We start from the raw sequence: 26,570 nt of genomic DNA, 5'->3' as shown, positions 1-26,570 counted from the left end.
GGCTCTCTTAAGAAAAAAAAAATTAAAAGTCAGTAGCTACAAATAGTATAGCTTTTATATAACTATAACGTTTGATATAGGGATGCTTACCTGTCTAGGGATCCAGCAGTGTCCTCACCTGAGCTGTATCTTCAGTCGACTATGGATGCAGGTGCTGGCATCTACAGTAAGAAAAACCAGCAGTGAAGCCCTGTGGCTTCACAGCCGGTTTCATACTGCGCATGCGCGAAGCACGCTGCGCTTTGTGAATGGTCCCGCAGTCATCTGGGACCTGTGAAGTGTCTCAGAAGGCTGCGGGGGGGGGAAGGGGGGGGGGCAAACTTCTGGATTGCCAGGGTGCATCTGACCGGAATTGGGAGCAGATACCTGTCAACACCACGCTGGTGTCAGATGGGTTAATCTGTTGCTGGAGACAAATCTCCAGTGGCAGGATCGTTAAAGAGGCCAAATGCAGCAATATACTGCTCTGTCCCTGGCCTGAATGCTGCTGAATCTTGATCGCTAGTGATGGGAGCATCATCCCACTGCCTGAGCTACAGAGGGTGTGATTCTCTAGGGTCAAATAGGCAGCCTCCGAAGCTGGCCATACACCAGCCATCTCGATCGCTAGCGATGGAAGTGTCATCCCACTGCCTGAGCTACAGAGGGTGTGACTCTCTAAGGTCAGTTAGGCAGCCTCCAAAGATGGCCATACACCAATAGAATTGTATTTAAAAGTTTCTATTTTTGGAACATTTGTTCGATTTCTCATGGTTAGTGAGGTCAAATCAACTTTTGTTTTCAACTGCAATGATAAAATTTGAAGTAGTAAGATGGAAACTTATTCTCAAAGGAACAAATTTCTAACTGTGAATGTTTTTGTGTAGAAAAAACTGTACGCATTGTAAAGAAACATGTTTGATATGTCTGGGATTCCATTCAAGTACCAGGTCTGGACACATTTTTCCGGTCCAACAAAATTAGCTGACTTTAGTGGCAAGAAAAAAATCTTCTGATAAATGATTTTTCTATGAACGTTCGAGCACAAATCTAACAGTGTATGACCACCCTTAGGAATCCTGCTTCTGCTGATTTCGCCATATCAGCAGCCGGTCATCAGCCTTAGCAGTAACCACAAAGTAGTTTGGATTCCCTCTGCTGTGCCATACAATAGGTTCCCTTCTCCCCTCTGAAATGTGCTAAAGACAATCCCTGGAATTCATAAAGACTGCCAAATTTTGCAAAAGTGCCTCTCATGCATTCTAAAAGTGGTGAAGAATGCATCAAATTCATGTACCTGTATAGAACTTGTACTTTAACTTGGCTCATGGTACGCCAAATTTAGAATACATAATGAGACATCTTCATAAAGTCTGTCTGCGCCAGTTTTTCTCTGTACGCCAAAAGAGTTGGTCTTAATTAGCTCCACTTTTATATTTGGCAAATTCAATGCGACACGGTGGCACATTCAGTGCGACACAATGTAAGAGTGGTCTGAATTTGGTGAATGAGTCGCTGTCAGAACCAAAAGTGTCGCAATTGCTTCATGAATTTGACGCAATACATTAACGAGGGATTAACGGCAGAAAAGTGGCAACGCAGATTATTTAATCCCCCTATTATTTTTTTGTTTTACACCACGTTTACCAAGTACCTCTTGTATGTTTAGCACAGTACCCCCTAAGGCCTCGTGCTTGCTGAGTGTTTAGATCATGGGATCCCAGGCGGTTTTTAATGTAGGCACAAGGCTGAGGCGCACTGTCCAGCCCCTCTTCCAGCTTCCTGTAAAACTCTGAGAGGCTAAAAACTGCTGCAACTGGATGGTGCACCAAGTGGTACTAAAGTTTAAAACAATATGCACCCAGAGACAAATGCCAGGAATGCAGACTTTTTGCATGCTGGGCATTAGTTTCTGGGAGCATACTGCCCTATACTAAACACACTCCAGTTTGGAAGAAGTCAAAATCTGCTGCCACTTTGGATCGGGGTACATGCAGCAGAATGGTGTACTGTGTTAAGATGTCCATAAATGGATTGGAATTTGGCTAGTTCAACAAGGAATGGCCAAATTTTGATCCATTTATGGCCATCCTCTTTCGACAGAACTCGAACATTAGATCATCTTCTGTCAGAAGGGAATGTTGGAAAACCTTTCTCAATCAGCGGCTGCAGCCGCTGATCAGTTTATTCTGATAGTGGAGGAGTCGCACTGTCAGAATAAAGTAGGGTTGATTTACTAAAGTCAGATAGACTGTGCACTTTGCAAAGTTGGCCCATGTCTTGGCTCTGCTCTCCACTCCCTCCTCACTAGCTGTGATTTACAGCAACGGTAGCCAATGGCTCCCACTGCTGTCTCCGAGCCTATGAAGAAGTAGAGAGCTGCTGTGCTCGTGCACAGTGCTGCATTGAGATCGGGCTCGGGGAAGTAAGGAAAAGGAGGGGGGAGCCGGAGTTGCACTCAGAAGGTTTTTACTTTAATGCAGCCTTTAGAACCACTTTAACCTCCCCGGCGGTATTCCCGAGTGTCAGTACCACAAGCGGTATCCCCGAGCTACACTCGGGCTTACCATGCGGCGTTGCTCAGGGATTCCCTGCAGCGCTTACCTTGTCCTTCGCTCCCGCGATGCGTCCCCTGCAGCGTCCCCGGCCATCTCCTCCGGCCTATGCCGGCATGCGGCTTCCGTGTTCCGGTCCCTGCGAGCGTCAGTACGTACGGGGGCCGGAACCGGCGGCAAATTTAAAAATTTTAGAAACTGTCATTTTCTTATAAACGAAAATGACAGTAAAACATTACTGTTTCAAAGCATTTCACATACATTTTGTCCCTACTGCTTTGTCCTGTGCCCTGCCTGCATTTTGACTGTTCTTTCTGCCTGGAAACTGAGAAATGTCCATGGCGTCCAAAAAGCGTCACTTTAGGTCAAAAGCGGTTTTAGACTCGCTAGAGAACAGCGATAGTAAATCTGAACCACTTGCAGAATTGAGTGATAATGATTTGTGGGGAAATTCGTCATCAGACACTGAAAACGATTCTGCGACTTTGCTCAGCAATGTGCAAACTTGGCGCTATATTTCAAATTTCAGTGTTTTTGGTTTGATTATATTATTGAATTAAATTTATTATATATTTTTTTTGTATTATTTATTAAATTATAATTTATGATTTAGTGTTTCAAGTTTTATCCTACCCGGTATGTTTACTAGACTCTTGTTCGGACAGATTTCAGTGAGTTATTCCTAAACATTACAGGCCTACAATATAAAACGCCAAATTTCCATGCAAAAAAATGGTACCGCTTTCAGCACCAAAAATCTGAAATAATCATACCGCCAGGGAGGTTAAAGGAATATTAGGCCATCACTCCTTGAAAAACCGTTTTATTCCATTAATATATTTGGGAATCCTTTGCATAACTCTGTTCAAGGCATGCCACAGCATCTAAGATTAAATACAAATTTTCCACTGTTCATGCCGTTCTGGTTTTCTAGATTTACCCCTGTGGTTCAAGTCAATGGCTTGTTGCATCAGCCAACTTGTGTTACACTTCAGCTGAGCGATTTCTGCCCTGACATCTCCTGTAAAATGTCTTATTTGTTTCCCTCCATGCATAGTGTTATTTGTTTCCCAAAGAGTTCCTGTCTTGTTCGTCAACAGCACATTGTCCCAGATACAGTACATTGTCTAACATCCAGGTGGTCTTTTGCAAACTGGAGACGTGCAGCAATAACATTTGCAGACACATTGTTTCCTCAGTGATGTCCTTCCAGGACTTTCCTTGTCCAGGAAAAACAATGAGCAAACACAGAACAAGCCGATCTGCAAAAGTGACAGTGGCAATGCTTGGGACGAACATGTGTGTGTGTGCATGTGTGTGTATATATATATATATATATATCGTCTTTATTTTTTTTATAATAGGTCTCATAAGTAATATAAAATTAAATTGGTCCATCTAGAACTGCCTGAATATTGAATGTTTGTGTAGTTAGTCCTTTTTTCATTTTTTTTCTTCCCTTACAGACCAACAGCTTCTCCCCTATCAGAAGCCCGATTTGTGGACATTCCTGATGCTGCCCACAGTCCCCTGCATGCTTTCCACCATAAAATCAGCATGGACCCAAATCCCCTACCCCCCACATCCCCACCCCCACATTGCTATTGTGGAGCTCAGACCCAGCTTATATTTTTCTGGCCCCTCTCCTTTAACCCCCCCCCCTTTTTTTTTTTTCTCTGTGTTGTGATGGTGCTGGTTTTAATATCTCATTCAGAGCAGTGTGGTCAGACAGCAGTGGGAGGAGGTTTTGTTGAACAAGCTAGCTCTGGATTTAAAACACAAAAAATGAGGCACAGTGCTACATGAAAAATCCCCTGGCTTTAGGTGCACTTTAAGGCCTTTGGCAATGTTTTAGCTTCCTTCAGCTCCTGCCATTTTGTTAAAAAGCCAGAAATGTGTTAAAAAATTTTACATATATGAAGTACTTACAATATATGTGTTAACTGTTTGTGCAATATTAATCTTCTAAAGATAGTCACTATGCCGTTCACGTCTAGCCCACCTCCAACCCACCTATACCTACCCAAACAATTATTGAATGTAAGTGGGTTTGTTGACAGGCTTTAAAAGATCTTGTCACTGTACCCTAGGTAGGGCAGAGTGACAAGATCTCTTTAAATAACTTTATCAGTAATACTTGGATAACAGTCTGACCACATGTTATTGCAAAAATCAAGGTAATTCCATTAAATTCACAAATGTCTTCATGCAACGCTATATGAAAATGACTGGAAGCATTTTCCCAGCAGTCAATCACCTTGAAATCCATGGGTGAATTATATTGGTCGGGCAATACAAAGTTATTTTTGTTTTGTTTTTGTTTTTTATCATACACTTCCATACATAAAGTCCTTTGTGCTTTGCTGAGTTAATTTCCCAGAACGCTGAAGAGATCGGTTTTTACAACTATGCAAGTCCTGTTGTAGCCTTATAAAAATATCTCTCGTTCTACTTGGCATTGTTCAGTTAAACTATTTCCTCTGATTTAAAATTGTAGCACAGGGTGTATTTTAAGCATTTCAGTTGCATCAGCTGTTGGGTACTATTTTAAGGTCTGCCTCAAGTGAAAATACAGGGTGGTGATCTCAATGGTCTATAAGTGACTACTGGCAGACCTTAAAATACCAGCTCTGCTTACAGTGTGGGAAATGTTTTGGATGAATAACTTTCAGAAGCCACCGCAGCTTTGTTTTCATATAGTTCTGAAGGACATCCCAGTCTCCAGCAAAGTGATGGGACAGTAAAAAAAACCAATTATTATAGTTGTGTAACAGCTGGAATTTTCATTGTTGGTTTTAAAATCCTTAAAGTGACCCCAGCAAATCAAGTTAGCTGGTTATATACAGACAAGTGCCTATAAATCTTTGTCTCTTTGCTGTCCAGGAACCCCCAAAGAGACGTACAATATACTAATCCCATTAGGTTTGCATCGATGGCCACCTCTGTAGTAATACATCCCTTGCTTTCATTCGTCTCTCTTCCCCATTTTGGGAAGAAAGCAAGATATTTCTGGGTATGGAAGAGAATATGATTCACCTTCCTTCATCTCATGTAACAGCACTCACACTTAGTGTTTGGCCTGATTCTCTCACATGGAGTGAAGAAACAGTATTCAGACATGTGTAAGCTCCAAGTAGAACTATTAAGAGCTTACAAAGGCTGTTTCTTGCCGAATGGACATACATGGTGCACACGGGCATATTGGGCCATATATAGCATATAATAAAGCCATATAACAAGGGCTAGTAGCTACAGGTGTCATGTACAAATGAAGCATGGTATACGGCTGTACACAGGTACGTGCATAAACATGGACACAGTCTGTACCTAGGGGCATACATTCATATGCATACGGATGTTTACACTTGGAGCTGCGGTCACCAGAGAACAGTCCTTTCCTATGATTCATTTGTACAGGTGGCTGTATGTAATGCCAATGGGTCCTGGGTGCCAAACTACAGCTGCACTTTATGCTATGTGGCCTAAAACACCCACGTACATGAGCCTGTTTTGCTTTGCATGAACAAAGCATAGGTTCAATTTTAGGCTGGTTATAGACAGACAGAAAAAGAAACTGTCCCCAAAAGGAATTAGATGTTTGAACCAAACACATGATTTCCTGCTCAGGTAAGCATTTGCAAATATTAATGGGAGTAACTATTTAATTGAAAATTTAAATTGGTACACCCAAAATTGTTGTGTCAACTTTTTATTGATGCTGAAGAGTTAAACCAGTTCATAGTTTTTTGTGCACACTAGTGTTTTGGCCTGTGCACATCAAAGGTTGGTGTTTTGGGGCTGCCTGGGAGTCATAACTACAGCGTGCAGCCTGTCAAAACCTATGAAAGACTGATATGCTTGGTGGCTGGATGCTATTTAGTGTGGTACTTGCATTTAGGGACTTATGCCCAGAGCACAGAATTCATATGTTCCTGAACTCATGGGGCCCTAAATGGGAGTATTGCACGGTACACCATTAAGCTGTGTCATATTTCAGCCTGTCATAGATTTTGGAAGACTTCTAGAAGCTGTACTTGTGCCTCCCGGAAATGCCAGGATTTAAAATAGGACTATGAGCAAATCTTTTTTTCTCATTTTGGATAGAGTATGGGAGGGTTATAACCCCTGTCTTTTTTTTTTCTTCCATCTGTGTTCCATTGGGGAGATTTACCTTCACTTCCTGTCACACAGCCAATACTGGAAGTGAGCGGAAATCCCTTGGAGCCCCCCATAACTAGTGTCCGCATTGAAAGATTTCCCCTCTATTACTTTTTAGGGGACAGCCCAAAATTTGGGATTTTCTTTTAGTTTCACTTTTAATGATAATGGTAAACAGGAGTGAGTGGATGAATCTCCGTAACGGGCACAGACAGCAACAGGAACTTAATAGGAGTTCTAATCCATCTCTACTTTGTCCAAAACTATATATATATATATATATATATATATATATATATATATATATATATATATGTGTGTTGCCTTTAGTTATAGTTTAATGCACGTGGGGCAGACTGCTAGTGTGCATGAAAATTAAATCTGATGGGACCTCTGATGATGAGTTCAAAATCTACACACTTGTAAAGTGAGAAAATCCCATTTTCCTTGTTTTTCACTTCTGCACACTTTCTTTTCTGACAGTTTATTTTACTTTTAAGATGAATTGCTAAGTGCCTGATATACTAAATTGTTCAAGTTGCACTCTAGGCATGAATAAGACACAAATTAATCCAACTTTGTAATCATTCATTTTTTTTTTTGCAAGCTATGTAAGTACTGGACTATCCCCTTAACATAGTCTCTCGATAACCCTTTAAATGGGCTTTAATGGCCAGTAGGTAATGCAGCTTTTGTGTCATGTGGCTATGATTGACTCTCGTAGTGGTCACATGATCAGTAGCCCATGTCACTAGCTCCCAATCAGAAGCTGTGACCAGTGAGATCTGTCAGTGACAGCTTGGTCAATTTGCTGGGAGCTTGCTCTGCAGACAACCTCAGATCGCCGTGGATGCATATGTATGGTGGCTGGACATTTAAATCTCACTTTTTTTGCCACCACATATATGCATTATGCAGTTGGCAAGAGATTAACATGTCTAAAAGCAGGGGACCCTTGGGGTTAAATGGGAGCGTTTAAGAAGTTCTCAAGGAATACTTCACCTTCTAAGGGAGGCTTAGATAATAAAAGTTGTGGTGTTCCAAGAATAAAGTTTAGATTTTTGTTTTTGTCAAATTGTTATTTAATTCCTGTAAAGCGAAGGTGCTTGGTTCCCTATCCTCGTGTCCTTTGTTAATACAAAGTAGGCCTGTTCTGTATTCGGTGTCCAAGGACTCCTCGGAATTAATTACAGAGGATGGAGTGCTGAAATTATAAACAGGAAGCATTTCCCCGCTTTAGAAAGAGCACAAAGTGAGGAATGGCATGTGGGAAAAGATGACATGAACGTATCCCCAACTTGTTTTGACACAGTGCCACTCTTTATTATTTTATTCTGGCCTAGGAACTCTTCCAGTGAAAAGTACTTATTGGCTCATCCAGGTTATTTCAGATAATACTATTCCTTGTTTACCAGGACCACAGCTATCTTTGTATGCAGAGAGGAGGAAGGGGGTGGGGGGACGTTTCCTGGTCTCTGCTGGTGGCCTCGACCTCAGATGTTCCTATAAATGATTGTGCGTCTTGATGAAGGAGAGCGATGTGGGCTGTGATTCATGTTTCACAAACCACAAATGTGTGCCCAGGCTCTCCCTGCTTTGTGTTAAAGGCTGGAATGTCGACATATTCTTGATGGCTTCTATCTTGAAGCTCATTAGAGCTAATTTTCAGATTGCAGAAATGCCTCTGTACTTAAAACAGGGGTCAAGTGTGAGGGGGGATTACTGATGATAGTTGGGCCACTTTGCTGTTATTTGAGGAGTAGCCTTCAGCCTCCGGTTAGATGGCCCTTAATGACTACTTCAAAGAATGTCAATAGTAGTTTACAAACTCCAGTCTAGATCTCCTACTTCCTTTATCATGATATTTGCTAAAATATATGACAGAGAATCCATTTTTTTTTTTTTTTTCTTTTAAAGGGATTATAAGGCATATTTGGAGGGGCAGAACTTACCTCTCAATATGGAGCCCTTGTTAGATTTTTTGCTTTTTGTAATGCCAGCCACAGGCACTTGTAATGGTGAACATACGCAGCCTCCTATTTGCAATACGATCATCTTGTTAAACTGAGATATTTCTCTGTCACACGAAAAAACTATATCAAGTTTTCAAAACTAACGTACTGTGCAAGTCAAATGGAATGCTGTTTGAAAAAGGATGAATGCTTCTGTCAGGTGCTCAAATACATTATAGGAAACGACATATGCCCTTAAATATTTTACCCCTGTACAACATTGTTTTTGTGTAATGGGTGAATTTACTGTAGTCTGTTAACCGTCCAGCCAGACAAGTAGGAATTTCCCCCCTAGTGTATTGCTCTCAAGGCCATAAACCGTAACTAAAAAAGTAAATCATAGTATATACAACATATAATTGTAGTCTTCATTTACTGCTTTTGCTCTAATAACCAGATTATAAACAGTGAATACTTTGATTAGGTCAACCATTGTAATAACTGTGACTTTCAGACTTCAAAGCAACCTAGCCATTACAGAAGACACCTGGCTATTGTTGCTGTTGACCCTCTGAACATCTTTGGCCAAAACATCAGTGTCTTCCAAGTCTAATTTGTCAAATAAGTGCATGAAATAGTTCCAGTTTAAGTTTGTGTCACTGTAATAAAAAATGCTCTTTGTTTCCCTTTCAGACTGGCACAGATAGCTCTTCGAACTCATCACAGAAGAGGGAAGCACCAGTGAGGACAATCTCGTCTCCATTGACGAGCGGACGCTGTCGATACAGCACCCTGAGCCACATTGATCCTTATTCCTTGGAACACTATAATCCAGAACAAGTAAGTAGCCTTATTCCGTAATGTCCTTTTCTTGTATTTTGTTTTTTTTTTTGCTGAGAGTGGATTGCACAGTATACATTTTTATACACAAATTTTCAATCTCTAGTTATATTAGTAATAATACCATTGCACCAAATGTTTTTGGAGACTGCTCTATTATTGTCTGCAAAAGGGCATGTTCCCTACCTCCTAGATTGAACTAGGCCCTTCAATTTGTACAATTACTTAATAACATATATTTGGTAAAATACTAGGTGGACAGCACTTGTTTAAATGTGGATTGTCAAGTGGAGCCTTGTTATACAATATAAGACAAAGAAAGTCCGCATAGTTTAGTGGACCGATTACCTGCTAATGAATGACAGCTGTACTAAACTTTTAAAAATGCATTTGGTGATCGGGTCCAGCGTGTAGTGAATGAGCGCTGGTAATAGCGGGAAACGAGTTTACCCTCTTTTCCCCTGCTGTGTTTTTGTACCGTGTGTCGTTTTGGTCTTTTATCTTCAATAAAGTGGATCGTTGGTGCGCAGCCATCCGGACTTTCCTTGCCGCAGCATACGAGCTGAACTAGCACTCGGTTAGAGGATTTATATGGGGATGGGTTTGGAATGAGCTTGCCTGGAGCAGCAGAGTACTGGTTACAGTTTATCATAGCACCTCATTTGTCAATGTCTGAAATGAGAATTGTGTTGCCCCTCTGTTTTGTTGTTAGGTTGGGTCTGAATTGGTCGCTGAGTGGGAACATTGACAACTATTTTAAAAACTGTGACAAATGACGATGTTTGTTGTGTACACATTTCTAGGCCATCCTTTATTTGGTTTTCTCATAGCAAGGCCAGGACGATGGACACATTTTTTTCCTGTGAGAGTAGTAATGTGAAGGTTGCAGAGAGCTGGGTGATTGTACCCTTTTGGGGAAGTGATAAGCAAAGGTGTTTCTCAGATCAACCATCTGTGGTTTCAATTAGGGATGCACCGAAAGTTCGGTCAGCGAAACATATCGGCCATTGCCGATAGGAAAAGTTTAGCCAATACAGGGGACTGTGTGTACTGAAGATGTGTGTGTGTGTGGGGGGGGCGGCAAAAGGCAAGAGAGGAGGAGTGTATACAGTGACTGGCTGTCACTATATGTTAGTGCCAGTTCTTAAATGTAATTACCGGCTTTTTTTTTCTTCAATATAGCTCAGAGAATCAGCTGTCATTTATCCCAGCTAAAAGAAACAAAGTTTCCTTTTAGTTTCTTTTAGCTCCAGGGAAAGTGACAGCTAATTTTGTTAACTATAGTGAAGAAAAAAAAAGCAGGCAATTGCATTTTAAAATCGGCACCGACATATAGTGACAGACAGCAAAGGGAGCCTCTCTGTATACACTGCTCCCTCTCTGTATACACTGCTCCCTCACTGTATACACTGCCCCTCTCCTGCACCCTCCACTGCTCCTCTCCCCACCCTATCCCCCCTACAAAGAGGACCTGTCACCCATATGCTATCACATAGGGGACTGTTGGTCCCCTATGTGATAGCAATAAAATCATAAGTTAAAAATAAATAAAAATATACATGAAACTAGAAAAAAATAGAAAAAAAATTGAAACTTCCCCACCCCCACATACACACACATTTTGGTTCAGTTTTTGGCCACATGCATTCTGAATTTTTGGTATCGGTTTTGCACCAGAATTTTCATTTTGGTGCACCACTAGTTTCAATTATTAGTGCACACTAAATAATACATCTGGAATGTGATTGCTGTAAGCAGTATACCCCCCCCCCCTCCTGTTTTTCCATTTGTTAGGCCCCTAAGAGCTCTGTGGCCCTCCATCCTACATTCTTTTCTCCAAGCCATAAACTCAGTCCTACCACAATGGTGGCCACAGACAAAGCCATATTTGCAAGCTGCGTGACAGGGCTTGTGTCTGGGCTGTATAGGACATAGTGGTGCAGCGGTAACTTGCTCCTGTGGATTTACACTCACCCTTTGCTCTGGTGACAACTCTAAAATATTAGATTTCCCCTTTTAAAATACAGCAAATACAGCCTGGATGCGTACAGAAATACTGACATGAATCTGTTGAAAGCCAGGTTCATTCTGGCCATAGAATATTATAGGAAACTAAGCCTAAAGATTTTTCTTATCTCAAGAGTTTCTGTTTAATAAGTAAAAATGTACTTAATTGTGCAATGTCTGTATTTCAGTCATTACCCAGGCCTCCTCGGCATGTCAGCTTTCCAGATGATGATGACGAAATCGTGCGCATCAACCCAAGGGAAAGAAACTGGCTCACTGGTTACGAGGACTATCGCCAGGCACCAATTCATCGCAAATATCCAGAAACTGATAACACAGACTCTTATGTGCGATTTGCCAAAAGTGAAACCTCAAAGCATGATTACAACTATCCATACGTAGATCACACGAACTTTGGCATGTGCAAGGACCTCAAGGGTCCGGTGATAAACACACAGCCCAGCCGTTGCAAATCAAGAAGGAAAGATGGCGAGAGGTCTAGATGCGTGTATTGCAGGGACATGTTCAACCATGATGAGAATGGTCGGGGTCAGTGCCAGGATGCCCCGGATTCAGTCCGAACCTGCATACGACGGATCAGCTGCATGGGGTTTGCAGACTGTGTTCTTTACCACTGCATGTCTGATTCAGAAGGAGACTATACAGACGCTTGTTCTTGTGACACCAGCGATGAAAAGTTTTGCCTCCGGTGGATGCTGCTCATCCCTTTGTCAATCATTGCTCCTGGCATGTGCTGTTACATCCCACTACGAGCTTGCTACAACTGTGGTGTCATGTGTGGATGCTGTGGGGGCAAACACAAAGCAGTGGGGTGACTGCGCGCAAGTCTGTGACTTCGTTTTGCAATTCTTTCAACAGTTTGCTGGGAATTGTTTGTGGACAAAACACTCCCAACAGGTCAGCCGGCATGTTCCCAAATTTAAAAAGCCGGCCACAATAGCCTCAGAATAGGCTCCTAGCAAACTCCTCTTATACTTAGAAGGCTGAAATACTAAACTAATAGCAAGATGGCTTTGAAAAGGAATGAGGGATGGAATGTGGAGATGCTGATCTGTCAAACTGTTTTGGCAGTCTAATGTCACCTGTAAATAAGTTGTTTTTTGTTTTTGCACTTCCAGTAGTGTGATATTCAGACTCCATCTTTGAAAGGATGTGAGTCTGCAGGGCCCTGGAAGAAAAAGGGTTCATGTAGATCTAATGAGTATTTTAACCTGCAATCAGGTATTCTGTGCTTATCTTCTATAACATGGGTAACAAGAGTACCATCATGCAGTATTGCTATTTCTCTATTATGCCAAAACCAGCTTATTTATGTGTATGTAGTATTTGATGTCCATTACCATTTCTTTATTTCTCCCCTCTTTCTTTGCGTGTGTTCTACACCCTCGCTCTTTTATTGTCTGTTTCTGTTCTGTTGACTAAATTGACTTCCAAACTTTTCTTAATTTATACTGGATTCATTATGATGTTCTAGCAGTCAGTACACTCCTTGGTTGTGTAATGGCCTTTGCACAAAACCTTTATTTATAGTGGCTGTCATTTTGGTGGGGTTGGGTATCCATACCAAATGGCACTAGTTCCCTTTACATATTGCAGTAATATAAAGTTTAGATTCAGTTGTACTTCCGTATTCCCTATAATTACAGGAACTTTGGAGAGATGGTCTTTCTTCCTTACTGATAATCTTTGTTTTTTTGGAAAAGGGAATTTAATATTCACTAAGTGTTCTAGATTAAGTAACCTAAATTTCATTTCCAGCATAACCAAGCATTTTCCCCCTTCCGTGCTTCATGAATTCTTTTATTTGATAAACACTAATGAGCTTTTTCAGTAAGACAAAAAGATTTGTACAATAACCCATAGCAACCTATCAGAATTTATCTTTGGCTGATATGATTTTAGTAAATTGAAAGTCAATTTCTTCAAGTGGGTTACTGCCTATTTCCATAGCATCTTGCTCTTCTTAACTGAATTTGCCTGCAAAGTTGGAAACAGAAAGCTTCTGCAAAGTTATAGAGTTTTGAAAAGTTTTGTTGTACTGCAGCAGTTGTGTTTAATAATTATCAAATATATTCGAAAAAAAAAAATACTATTGTTCTTATGTTAAAGAAGACTTTGATGATGTAGGGAAAAAAAAGAACAGTGATATTACTGCAATGGTTTTCTGACGCTTGTAGTTATTTGGTAAACGTGCAAAAATTACTTGATTTGCGTGTAAGGTAAAATATTCAGAATTTGGCTTCCCTATAGATAAGAAATAAGACATTTTGGTTACAATATTTATTTATTTTTATTTTTTTTTTTTTACTTTTTTCTCCATTTGTAGAGAGGCCTTGATTAAAGAGAAAAAAATCATCTGGTCCTCATTAACGTAAGCCCCTCATTAAAGTAAGTTATCTGCTACCACAGTGTCTAGTGACCCTTTATCTTTCCCTTTAGAATTCTGCTGCTTCTAGTTACCAAACTCTGGCACACCCTTTAGCTGCTGAAGTGCTTTGGCGTAGGTAAAAATCATGGAACATCCTATGCTGTGGCCAAATAAACATGAAAGCCATAGGCCAGGCTATGGACAGCCATTTGCCACTGTCACAAACTCTGCAGTGTCTAGAGTACCCCCTGTAATACTACATATTTTCACATTAATACCCACTGGCTACAGATGTCCTTTCTATTCATCAGTATCCAGTGCTCTGCCCCAGAGAGCATTTACCATTTTAGGATGTTCTGTACAAAATGGCCATTGAAGCCCTAGGGAAAAAAATGTAATGCCTCAAGTGCCTGCCACCGACAGCCATCATTGGAGTGAGCATATGATGCTCCTGATTTTTAATTACCACCCACAGTAAATTTGGAAGCACTAATGCTACTGGTTCTGCATTTTGAGAAGCAATGATCTAAGATTAGAATATTTCAGTTTTGACTGAATTATATTTTATATATGCCGATCATAATGTGCCATCATACTACAACAACCGAGCGTAAAAAGCTGGGGGACAGCTGATCAGAAGAGATTCTCTTTAAGTACACTTGCACAGGACAGTGATCATTTGTGTTAGTGATCTTAAATCAGTAGCTTTTGCTAAAGCATTTTTTATTTTTTTATTGGTACTGTAAAAATGAAGGTACCTGTAGATCTAAGATGGCCATCACAAGATTCAATTTTTTTTTTTTTGTTAAATATGGCAACGATTTTCATAGGTGACCTACAGACACATGCTGGTGGACAATCCTCAGGGGAATTTATGATCAAATACCTTAAAAAAAAAAGAAAAAAAAAAAAAGGTTGGCTATTATTTTACCAGAGATTAGTCAACACTTGGGGGGAGGCAGTGTCTATAAGCACGTTCCCCCCTTTTGTAAGCAAAACATTAATGTTCAGCGAAGCCTTGTGTTGGCCTGAAAGACATCCACTAAATATCTGATTTCCATGCATTGAGGTTATTTTGGATATATACTCATAACAAGGCCAAAATGTAAAAATACCCCTGTGCATTCCAATGCAGGACATTCATGTGCATTGTATTAAGGCAGTCTGTTCATTTGAATGGGTTGTCACTGCACCACAATGGAACTAAAATATCTCCCCTCCACCATGTTTGCCAATGCAGTGAACCGCAAAGCATTGTGGTGCATTGCAATGCTGATGTATTATTTTAGTTCATTGTGTTGCAATTTAATATGAAAGGCACCACAAAGTGGTCTTGGCATTACAATAACGCAGTGCATGGGTTCGAAGCTACTGGCTTAATGTTTATGTGAGAAATATTTCCTTTTGTTATCTGTTGCGATTTAAAGCCATAAAGCTGAACTGTAGGCATAGAAAATACCAACTAATGTAACTATTTATTATTAAATAAGAAATTTATTTTTTAAAGCAGCTGTTGCATGTACAAGAAACCGGTATCAACCTTCTTGAATCAACTGCACAATAGAAGTGGGGATAGGAAGGGCCACTGCTAGTTGGCAGTCAGGCTGTGAAGTAGTGGGCTCGTGCGATCATTAAGGGAAGAGAGCAAAGTGAGCAGAGAGATGACTTCATCCATCTACTGATACCTCATTGTCCACTCATCAAGCTGGAGGTGCATCAGAGTCCTGCTTTATTGCTGTAGCTGCTTAGATTCCAGAAGTAGCTGCAGATAATTACAGGTGTTTGCTTAGAGTTCAGTTTTAACTAAGAATTTGTTAAAGTAAATAAAATAAAGGTATGAGGTCCTGAGGCACAAATATTTTACTGGATAAGAAATCCATTCCTGCTTATTGGCTTATTGTTCCATTATAACTGAGAAAAATAACTATAGTTAGCTGATTATACACTTTCAAAAAACCCTGAAAGTATTCAGAAATACTTTTGCAGCCTTATACAGTGAGGCCAAAAACAAAGTGCAGGTGTGATAATCCCCAAGCTATTCGCTTTTCCTTTTTATGTTTTCTGAACCCTTTAAACTGAAATCTAGTTGGATCAGACCCTGCGACTTGTACACCATCTTTTAGTCTTTTGGTTGTTCTTATGGGTACTGTAGGCCTCTTCTGTATACTCTAAGACAGGTGTGTTCAACCTTTGAAGAGTGAGACTCACTTAAGTGATTTGGTAACCGCTCACAGGCCACAATGAAAATAAATGATTTCACATTGAACTTTTTAAAATTTTGAATATCATAATGAACATTTTCCTTCTGCAGCCGAGGGCCACAGGCTGAGCACCCCTGCTCTAAGATGAGTTGCATTCCTATAAGACAAATATTCATGGAGATGTCAAAGTAGACACGGTTGTGGTAAATTGTATTTTCTTGCTCCAGTCCATATTTACTATCTAATAGCTACATGGCTAGATGTGTCACACTCTCACTTGTTTGACAGAAGTAGCTGGGCGTTAACTTGTGTTTGATCAGTGTAACCAACAGTGGTATTGGATATCCTATTAATCCTGAATGCGAATTGACTGACATCTGTTCTGACCCTTAATTGCTATTGTTTCCACAGGTTTGGAAATATCCTAAGCACTTGTGTCCCTGCCAAGCCCTTTAAACTACCCATGTAACTAAAATTACTTATTCAGCCATATTGGCCTAACCTGAATCATCCTGGTTAGCACTTGAATTACTATACAAACTGAAGCCAGTGCACCTAAAAATTACTAGTGCCTACCTTTTTTTTGCCTTTTCCACAGATAACAGAAGCATGTTTCACAGTTTCTTAAAAAAAAAAATGGGGACCCGTGACTGGTCCAGTTGTCTCCTGAATATGATAACTGGTCTACCTGTGCACATTATCGGGTAGCTGGGCTTGCTCCCATTACTTTTGACATCTGATAGATTATTCATGGTTCTCAAACATTGGTACCCCAAAGGTTAGTTATGATGGGTTTAGAAGATACTTCTGCTTATTACAATAAATTCATTGTAACTCTTTATCAAATAAGTTGTAGTTATTGAAAAGTTGCTTAGCAAGCAGTAATGCACAATTACTGGGTACTGGCAATAAATGTTCTCCAGTCCTGGGGTACTTTGGGTATTCGATGGTTCTCGCCTTTTGTAAAGGAGTGTATGTACAAATGTTTTAAAATTCAGTGGTAGATTGCATTCAAAAAAGTAAAAAAAAAAAAGGAACTGAAGTTTTTTGACTTCTTTGAAAAAACCTATCCTAAATAATTCCACTTTTGCCATAGCTAGGAGAGTTTGTTGACTCAAGAATCAAGAGTACAATTTTTACTGTTCCTGAAAAAATCCCTTTAAGATTAGAGAAAATATTGGGACAACTGAATCCCTTACCTTCTTTTTCTTAAGATTTATTATAGTAATTGTTCTCTTCAACATAAGATTTGGCATTTGTTGCTCTTCACTCATCGGGATAGTGACCTTCCCTTGTGTACAGTATCTTTCTTTAAAATAATACATAAGTAATGCATAATTTGTGAATCTAAAGTAGATTGTGCAAGGCCTTATTAATTGAAGTGTCTCAAATGTTCACCTCTGTTTCTCCTGCTAGCTACCGTAAGGCTGCCTTTCATTTTCTGGCTCAATTTAGAAACCAGATTGGAAGATTATGTTGGTTGTTATGGGCAGTCAGACAGTTGTGTGTGAGGCTCAGTAAGCCACCTTTTACGTGGAGTGCACTTTGCTTCCAATCAGCTTGCTCAACGGGTGGGTCTGTCTGCTGATCCCCCCCGCTGAGCAGGCGGATGACATGTCTGCTCCACTCTGCTGTATGGGTGGTTTGATGTAAACTGACCACCTGTCCATTTACACCACAACTGCCATCCAGTCTGCCCAGGGCGAGGAGAACAGATCCCCATCCATCTGTTTTTATCGGATTGTGGATGTAGGCAAGTCCGTTTACACCCACCACTCCATAGAGCAAAATCGAGAGTCTGATTGGGTCCGCCTGAAACACGGACAGGCAGACCCAATTGGAAAGTTTGTGTGACAGGAACCTTAGTCTCAAATCTTCAACAGAACTACTGATAAAAAATGTCTGGAGGCAGTGTGGCAGAAGATCAGGTGATCTTCAGTAGATATTTCTCTTGTTTAGGGGAAACTGCAGTGTTTTCTAACAGGAAGTACTCAGAATTTCCAACCACCCCATTTGCCAGACTAGGGAAAACACAGGAAAGCAATATTTTGCTGTTCCGCATCCTTGTCCTTCTCCAGATATCTGAATATTTAAGATGACCATGTTGTCTAGGTTCTATGTAAATCATACTGCTGTAATGTAACTGAACTTTTAGGACCAGAAAAATATAGTTTGCAGTTTTGCCTTGCATAGATAGAACATGAGTTTATGAGTAGGAATTTAATCATATTGGTCTCCAGTTTTACTTTGAGCTGTATAAATAGAAGGGAAGGGAAAAATTTACATTTTTTTTTTAACTAAACCTATTACAAGAGTAGCCAAATAATTTTTGTATCTGTAAAATAAAAAATAAATATAATTATATATATATATATATCTCTTGATTCAGCTCTAGATTACTAGCATAGTACAATCTAAATATTATGAGGCAGCTGGGGACTGGCTTATGAAAGTTGCCATTTCTGTTCCTGCCATAATGTCTCCTTGCAGTAAATGGCCAGCAGGTATGTGCCTTTTCCCCATCCTCTGATTGCACATTGAGATTAGTCTTAAAGCATTTTTTTTTTAATGCCAATAACGTTTGATTTTCATTGATTACCCACCTAAAAGTAACTATATAATGTTTTCTTATAGATCATAAATTCGTGTTTGGCTGCAATGCTGGACCCCTAGCGTGGAATGTGTTTCTTTAAATGCATTGGCTGGAATGTGTTCTTTGTGGCTTCTACACACTACAGTCATATAGTGTGGTTGGCAAGCAATGACCGCATTTGTCTACTTTCTGTGCTGCATCCTTTCATTATGAATGAAAATTACGTGATATTTTTATACACTTGTGGCCCAAACAGTGGACAGTTTTCAGGCATTCTTCAGACCTGGTTCACATATATGGAAATTAGATGTGTTTTGAACCGCGTCCAATTTGCATGACGTGAACCAAAAGCCTTTTCTATGGGGCTGGTACAAGTATGTGCAGGTCGGCCTCACTGTGATTTGTAAAAGAGTCCTGTGCCATTTTCATTCCGGTTCAGGTGCAATTTCCAGTGTCACTGTAACAGTTCGCATTGGAATCGCACCTGAACCACTGAACGAAATCACACCAGACGCTTTTACAGATCACACTGCAAACCGGCCCCACACATATGTGTGAACCCAGGCTTAATGGAATTTGGCATGTCACCAGTGATACCAATATTATGTAACTTCAAAGAGTAGGCACCAGAAGGTATCTGCACATACAAGTCAAAAGAAAAACCTCTGTGTGGATAGAGGAACTCTGAAGTTGGGAACAGTTTGTACATCCACATCGACTTAAAGTGGAAGATAAGGTTAATGGCATGTATTCCTAAAAATGCTGCCTCTACCTCCTCCTACCTACTTTGCATAGCCTGTACTAAAAAGATCTGTGTGAATCCTTTTTTCTTTAATTTACTCCTGTGCAGCCACCTGATCCACTAGCTCCAGTCCCCATATGTCACAGAGCGGCTGCTGCAGGGGCGAGGAGGGAGCACCAACAATGGGGGGCAGTGGCCAACAGGTGACATCAAGGCTCCAAGAATTCAGAGCCAATATCAAATGCTCCCTTGCAGCCATAGCTGCTGGATCATGTGACCATACTGTAGAGGATTCATTATTTATTTTACTTATTACAGATACTTGTATAGCGCCATCAATTTACGCTGTGCTTTACATATATATTGTGTATTCACATCAGTGCCTGACCCACAAGGAGCTTAATAAAAAGGTATTTACACAGATCTTTTTTTTTTTTTCACCTAACTATACAGCATAGGTAGGAGGAGGGGGAGGCAGCATTTTAGGAACACTAGTCATTGGCCTTTACTACCACTTTAATCTCAGGAGTTGGCTTTTGCACATTCTCTTGGCATTTACACACTCGCCTGGCATCCCACAATGCAATGCAGGGATATTTTGAATGGCTACTGAAGCGCCTTCATTGGGCTGTAGGGTACCTAATTGTTTCAGATTGGTAGTTCTAGAGCTTGTGTTGATGCCAACATACAGTATGCACCCAGGCTTTTAGTCTCACTGGGTACGCAGAATTATTTTGTTGCTAGCAAAGGTATGTGTATGCACCTATTGGTGGCTTCTGTTTGTGAGATATATTCATTTTCTTTCATCTTGGTTCTGTAGGTGGTCATCTTTAATGGATAACTACTATTACACTGCACATCTCTTAGGTGGCCTTGGCACTGAAGTCTAAGAAGAAATTTAGTGAATGATATTACATACCTTTCTTGTCCAGACTGATATGCATAATATACAACAGCCTGTAGGCTCCCTGGGTCTGTTACCATTTTTCTTTGGCACGGAAAAATTTACTTCCAGTTGCTCCTGAAAGGAGATAGGTTTATTCCTCGATGTGTCGGGCCTGTCTACCTTCTCCCATCCATGCTTTCTAGAGGCAGGTGAGGTAACATCCTCTGTAGCATAGGAGGATGCAAGATACTATGTGATACAGGAATTCTGGGTGGAAAGCTATATAATGCCATTTCATTTTTATCAGGCTGCTTGAACAAGGCCACTTCACACTGTGGGGTTGATCTACTAAAGGCAAAAAGATGTTGCACTTAGCAAGTGCAGTTGAATCAGAGCTTAGTAAATTAGGGGAAATTCACTTTGCAAAGAATATTCAATCACATGCAAGAAAAGAAAAAAAAAACGCATTTTTGCATGCACATGATTGGATGAAGGAAGTCAGCAGAGCTTTCCCTAATTTAACTACATGTGCAGAGTGCACAGCCTATTTGCCTTTAGTAAATCAACCCCTATAAATGCCTTTAACCATCAATGAACATTGCTAAGCAGCATTTTTTTTTAACAGAATATTATCAAAATAATTACTTAAAAGGAAATGTTTATGGTGTGCCTTTGCTTCTGATTTGCTTTCGACACATGCAAAAATATTTATAATATTTTTTATATTATAACCACTCTCCTCCCTTCCCCTTTTTTCTGCAAACTGGCTCCAGGACTTTGTGGCCCTAAAAACCACTATTACCAGAATAGGTAAAATTGCCTTCATGTTGTAGCCAGTTTGGAAATGCCTGGGTACTAACAATGTTTTCAAGTTCCATATAAAGTTAGACGTTTGGCGTCCTACAACTGCGGTCACTGCATGACAAGCTCACTACATGATAACCACTATAGCAAAAACAGTGCATACATTTACCCCTAAAGTGGAACTCCAGCTGCTTTGGAAAGAATGTGGAAAACCTTGAATCTTATCTTTCAGCTTTTTATTACTGGTTTGTGGCACCAGGACAGGAAATGTTGAATCTTGCAATTGGGGATGATGCAATAAAAAGCTGAGATGGTTCAAACACTTCCCCTGGTATCAAAAAACAAACAAAAAAAACTTAAAAATAAATATGCTAGAGTTTCACTTTAAACATTTCATCCAAGTTTGTGTATTCTCAGCTGTTTCTACAACATTCCTTATGCTCTGCTAGTGAAGCTTCTGCTTGCTTCAAGTTTTAACACTTATGCTTCGGAAGTGATAAACTTTGTAGGAAAAGTGTTTTTTACCCTCAATTCTCTGATACAGAATACATTTAGAATCTAGCTCAAGAATGTCCCCAGTAGCTGTAGCAATGGCCATTTTTACTGATTTGTCTAACTTTTTTTCTTGTACAATTTGAAGCTCACTTTTTTTTCTATGAAACAAAAGTGTGGCCATATAAATCACTTGGTGCCTGTGAATAATGCACCAAAAAACAACGCCTGTATGTGAGCATGCTGAGGGGGGGTTGTTTTTGGTCATTGTCACACGAGCAAACAACAACATGTAACTTTTTGAATGTTAAGAACATTTTATACTTCAAATTACTATTCTATCGCTGAAAGAACAACACTAATCAAATTTATTTTGCACCTATTCTTAAATTTATTAGCATCCTTACCCATGTTTATACCCATCTTTGTTTAGATAAAGGGACGTGTGTTGATTCTGCAGCACTTACAGATGCATGTTTACCCACTGGTGGGCAGCCTGTGGTGCTGCAGTCATTTTTATGTCTCCCATGATGCTAAGCTAGTCGCTGAATATCTGTTCTTGGTTCAAATTGACAATTTTGGCATTATTAAATCATGAAATCCTTCTTCCTTCCTAGCAGGTCAGTGTATTTCAATCATTTGGAAGGTATTCATCTTTTGGAAGCTCCAGCGCAGGTATGGTTGTACAGATGATGTAGAAGTCAAAATCACAATACAGCTTATCAGCCCCCGACTGAGCACCAAGCCCCATGCTCTACAGGCAGGTCATATATGGAGTGAATTGAAATTCGCTAGATTCCCCCAACCCCCCCCCCCCTCCCCCATCAACACAGTGTTGACTGAGGAACCCCTCCCACCAAGCCATTGCATTTTCCTGGCGGGGGAAGCTATGACAAAAATCAATTCCAATTCTTTCCAACGGCTGGAAACGAGATGAAAATGTGAGGGAGGGACGTTTTACTTCTACCCAAGTTGATGGGTCCATCAACTTAGGGATGTTCAGCCTGCCCATACATGGTTAGAATCTCAGTCAGTTCCTGCTGAACCGGCCGGCATTCGTACCATCTATGGCTGGTCTTAGTTTGTTTTACAAAAGCTAAGTTTCAATGGTGCCACCATACAGCCTTTTAATAAAGGTCTAATCTATCATCAATTTTTTTGTATATAGGATAATGGCGATTTCCATGGCTAGATGTAGAGCAGCAGATCGAAAAATCTGGTTGTATAGAAATGGTGTAGCATCATTTTCTGACAACATGAGTTGCCCTTCACCAGGTCAAGAAGCTTGGGACATGCATTGAGCATCCAATCCTTTTTTAAATAGATGATTAAGTCTGTGAGCAAACCTGATTGATGCCAGTGCATTCACTGAACATTCAGTTCTTATGGTCTACGGCTATATTTAAGTAGGTTTCCACACAAAACGCAAACCTTTCCTGCACCTTTTGACTGTATTTCTCTTGTAGTGTGCCACAGGGGTCCCCCTCCAACAGCAGGTCTCTATGATTTACTTATAGAGTAGATTTAAAGGGGTTCTTTTGAGGAACAACTATCCTTGACTGCTTTGTAGGTGCATTTTTCAGGGCTTCATCATTTGGCAACTCACTAACTTGCAACATGCATGTGTATCTCAAGTGTTGGGATACCTAATATGCACATGCTTATTCCAGGTCAATGAAACAAGGACCCTGTATGAAACACCTTTAAAACCAAGTCCGTAGCAGGTCCTACATCTAAGAGGTTCCCTTTAAACTAGACTATGTTAACAGATTATAGGTCATAAATGGGATCAAGTGCAGTGTTTCATGTTGTTTATACCAGCACTTGTCTTTGTGTGAGAAAGTCAGGGCCTAAATTCTTGAATCTTGCCTAGAAAACCATATCTTGCACCCAAAGCTGCTTTCAAAATTACAACAGACCTGGCACCAAAAGAATATCTCCCAAATGTTTGGACATCCTAACCTTTCATCCACTGTAATTTGAATAGTATGGTTAAGGTTTTCTGGTTTACCCTAAAAATATGTTGAATTTTCATTACATAAATGTTGCATTTGGATAAACTTGGTTCCATTTAAAGGACGAGTATATGGTTTATAGATTCTTTAATATACATTTCAATCAATTCACACTGCTCATACATATTTTATTTTTTTTATATCTGTGGTAAGGGATTAACCAGTTTTGTACATGGTCTGTATCTTGAACATAAATGTTTTGTTTTATGTTTATTTTACTTTCAGCTATTGCTCACATTAACAAAAGAAAGTGCCTAAACAGTATATTCATTATGTATCTGTATACTAATAAGTAAAACCTGTTGTAGTAATTTTTTATAAGCATTTTTACCTCTGTGTAAAAAAACAAAAAAACAAACCTATACATACAAGTGTAATGATGTACATTTTTAGTTAACTTTTTTAATTGTTTCTAATATGTATGATCAACGTAGTTATTGCTTTACCATGTAAATACAAATACATAATATGAGAAATGTTTTGTCTTAAGTTACTTTTTATTGACAAATCTCAAAAGTTTGGTGACTATTAAGTTTATGTACAAATGTATAGTAATTTTAGGTGCCTCTTCTATTGGCAACATGTATTGAAGTTGCAATAAAGTGTAAGCACTCCAACATAAAAATGTTCTTGTAATTTCTCATGCATGTAACTGCTAAAAATTGAGATACTGAATTCTTTTTATGGGAACATAATAAAAGTGCTCATAGCTACAGTATTAGAACTATAGCAAAATAGTAAAGGATAAGTTCACCTATGTGAGCATGTTACACCCATATTTAGGGTGTAACAGGTTAAGCTTCTCTTCCCCCCGTGACAGCAGGCTAGTGATCTTCTCAAAAAGAACACAGTCATGTGGGGCTCCACTCACACAACCACGTCTTTTATTCACAGTTCTGTGAATGAATGAACTACAAGTCATCCATTATGACAGAGGCTTGTAGTTCTCAATGAACTATGAGGGCGCTGATGGGTTCATTGGTAGTTCATTGATCTTCTGGTCATTCTGTAAATGCCTGCCCGTATAGAATGTATGGGCAGGCAGCTACACAGACAGTCTGCAGGAGCCTGGTCTGCTGTTCGAGGGTGTAATGCTGTTCAGGCAAATTTTTTTTTTATTTTTCTGTACAAAGTGCAAAATAAAACCTCTTCAGACCTTCAGGGTTTCTTTTGCTATCCACGTCATCATTAGCTGTATTGTGGGACAGTTTGAAAGTCTGATGAATCCTATTAGTAGCTTGTTTGACAACAGTCAGCACTATAATTAACCACTTCCCGTCTGGCCCATGTACATAAATGGCCGGACGGGAGCAGTGCAGGAGCGGGTGGCCATCTATAAACGTCCTCCCGCTTCCCTGGGAGTGCGCGGCACCAGGATCTGGTGTCCTCTGTGTTCCGGAGAACACCGATTGGCCAATCAGTGATCACATGAATAGTAGTGAGCAAGATGTCACTTCCTGACATCATTGATTACTACTTGTGAAATCTGTGAATGATCACAGAGGTCACATGGTACAAGGCTATTCACAACAGCCTTGTACCATGTGACAAGCTGTGACCAATCACAGCTCTCACAGTATTTCTCAATGGCTGCAAGAATGCAGCCAGAGAGAAAGAGAAATGATTGCTTTTACAGCCTTAATGGGTGTAAAAGCAATCCGTATATAAAAAAATAAAACATCACCCCCCCACAAGTAGTACAGTGTCACTATGGTGACACTGTACTACTAGGGTGACAGTATGTAAAAAAAAAATAATATAAAAAAATTTGAAAAAATATAATTTTTAGTTATAAACTAATTTGGGTTATTTTTATTTATTTTTTTTACTAAAAAGATAAATTTTGGCCAAGATTTATGAAGAAAGACTATTTATTTGCAAAACTTTATAAGAAAAACACTTTTTTAAACATTTTTTGGACATTTTCATTTATATAGCAAAAAAAATAAAAATCCCAGTGGTGAATAAATACCACCAAAATAAAGTTTTATCTGTCTCAAAAAAATGCTAAAACATTCATATGGGTACAGTGTTGCTGACTGCGCAATTGTCATTCAAAGTGTGATAGCACTGAAAGCTGAAAATTGGCCTGGACTGGAAGGGGGTGAAAGTGTCCGGACTTGAAGTGGTTAAAGTGTAACTAAACCCAAGAACAAAAACTGAATATATTGCAGCTACGTAGTCCATGTGGTAACTGCATTGTTTGGGCTATTAACATGTTCAGCAAGTACAGAAAACACCTGTTGATCCTGTCGGAAATGCATTGACCTTGTCATGTTTTGTTAGATGAACTGAAAGCAAAAGCAATTTTATCATTTTTTGAGTAAACTACTAGTCCTGCCACCCTGCAGGTGAGGATGAACAATAGAAAATATGTTTGAAGTCCAGCCATGGTGACAACCATGTCTCCTTACATAGATACAATGGAGTGAGTGAGTGTAGCCACCTAGGGACAGGACCGGTAAACAGCAATATATTAAATGTTTGTTTTTGGGTTTAGATATGCTTAAGATCTGCGTTTAACATTCCTGGAACTGATGAAAGTTTTAAAGGCTTCAAAAATGCCGCTTGAAGCTTGCTGAATGTACTTTGTATAAGCTTATTGTATACATTGCTCCTTCACATACTGAAGCCTGTATCTACAAGGCCTTAGGGCAACTATACCCAGGCAGTCTGTCAGAGAATGACAAGCGGTAAGATATGCCTGTCAACTAGAGTACCAGAATTGCTACTTTGAGCAGGAAGTCAAACTCAGTTTTACTTTGTGCCTTAAAGAGGTAGGGTTGGTCCTACGCACTTGCTTCAAACATTAGAACTATTGGGCCGGATCCATGACTAACCTTTTTATTTGGCCATTCAGCTTGGGGTTTCAATTTAAGGCCACCTATACATTGAATGTGATGCCTCTACTTTCCAGTGGATTGTGTACATACGATAGACATAATATACTACATGTA

General features: G+C 39.8%; 1 protein-coding gene across 1 annotated transcript in view; it reads left to right on the top strand.

Annotated features, from left to right (window-relative positions):
* LOC149428760 (sprouty-related, EVH1 domain-containing protein 2-like) overlaps positions 1-24,238 on the top strand; it is a 59,510-nt gene extending 35,272 nt beyond the window's left edge. The window contains exons 4-5 of the mRNA XM_089667035.1: positions 9,338-9,484; positions 11,680-24,238. Of these exons, the coding sequence (XP_089523161.1) occupies positions 9,338-9,484; positions 11,680-12,327 (795 nt within the window). The 3' untranslated portion in view covers positions 12,328-24,238. The remainder of the gene's footprint in view (positions 1-9,337; positions 9,485-11,679) is intronic.
* Positions 24,239-26,570: the final 2,332 nt, after the last annotated feature.

The sequence above is a fragment of the Staurois parvus genome, unplaced genomic scaffold (genome assembly GCF_062004578.1).
Source record: "Staurois parvus isolate SC_StPar_1 unplaced genomic scaffold, SC_StPar_1.0 ptg002979l, whole genome shotgun sequence".
Classification (NCBI taxonomy): Eukaryota; Metazoa; Chordata; class Amphibia; order Anura; family Ranidae; genus Staurois; species Staurois parvus.
The sequence above is the reverse complement of the archived record's forward strand: the minus strand, read 5'-3'. Positions and strand labels throughout refer to the sequence as shown.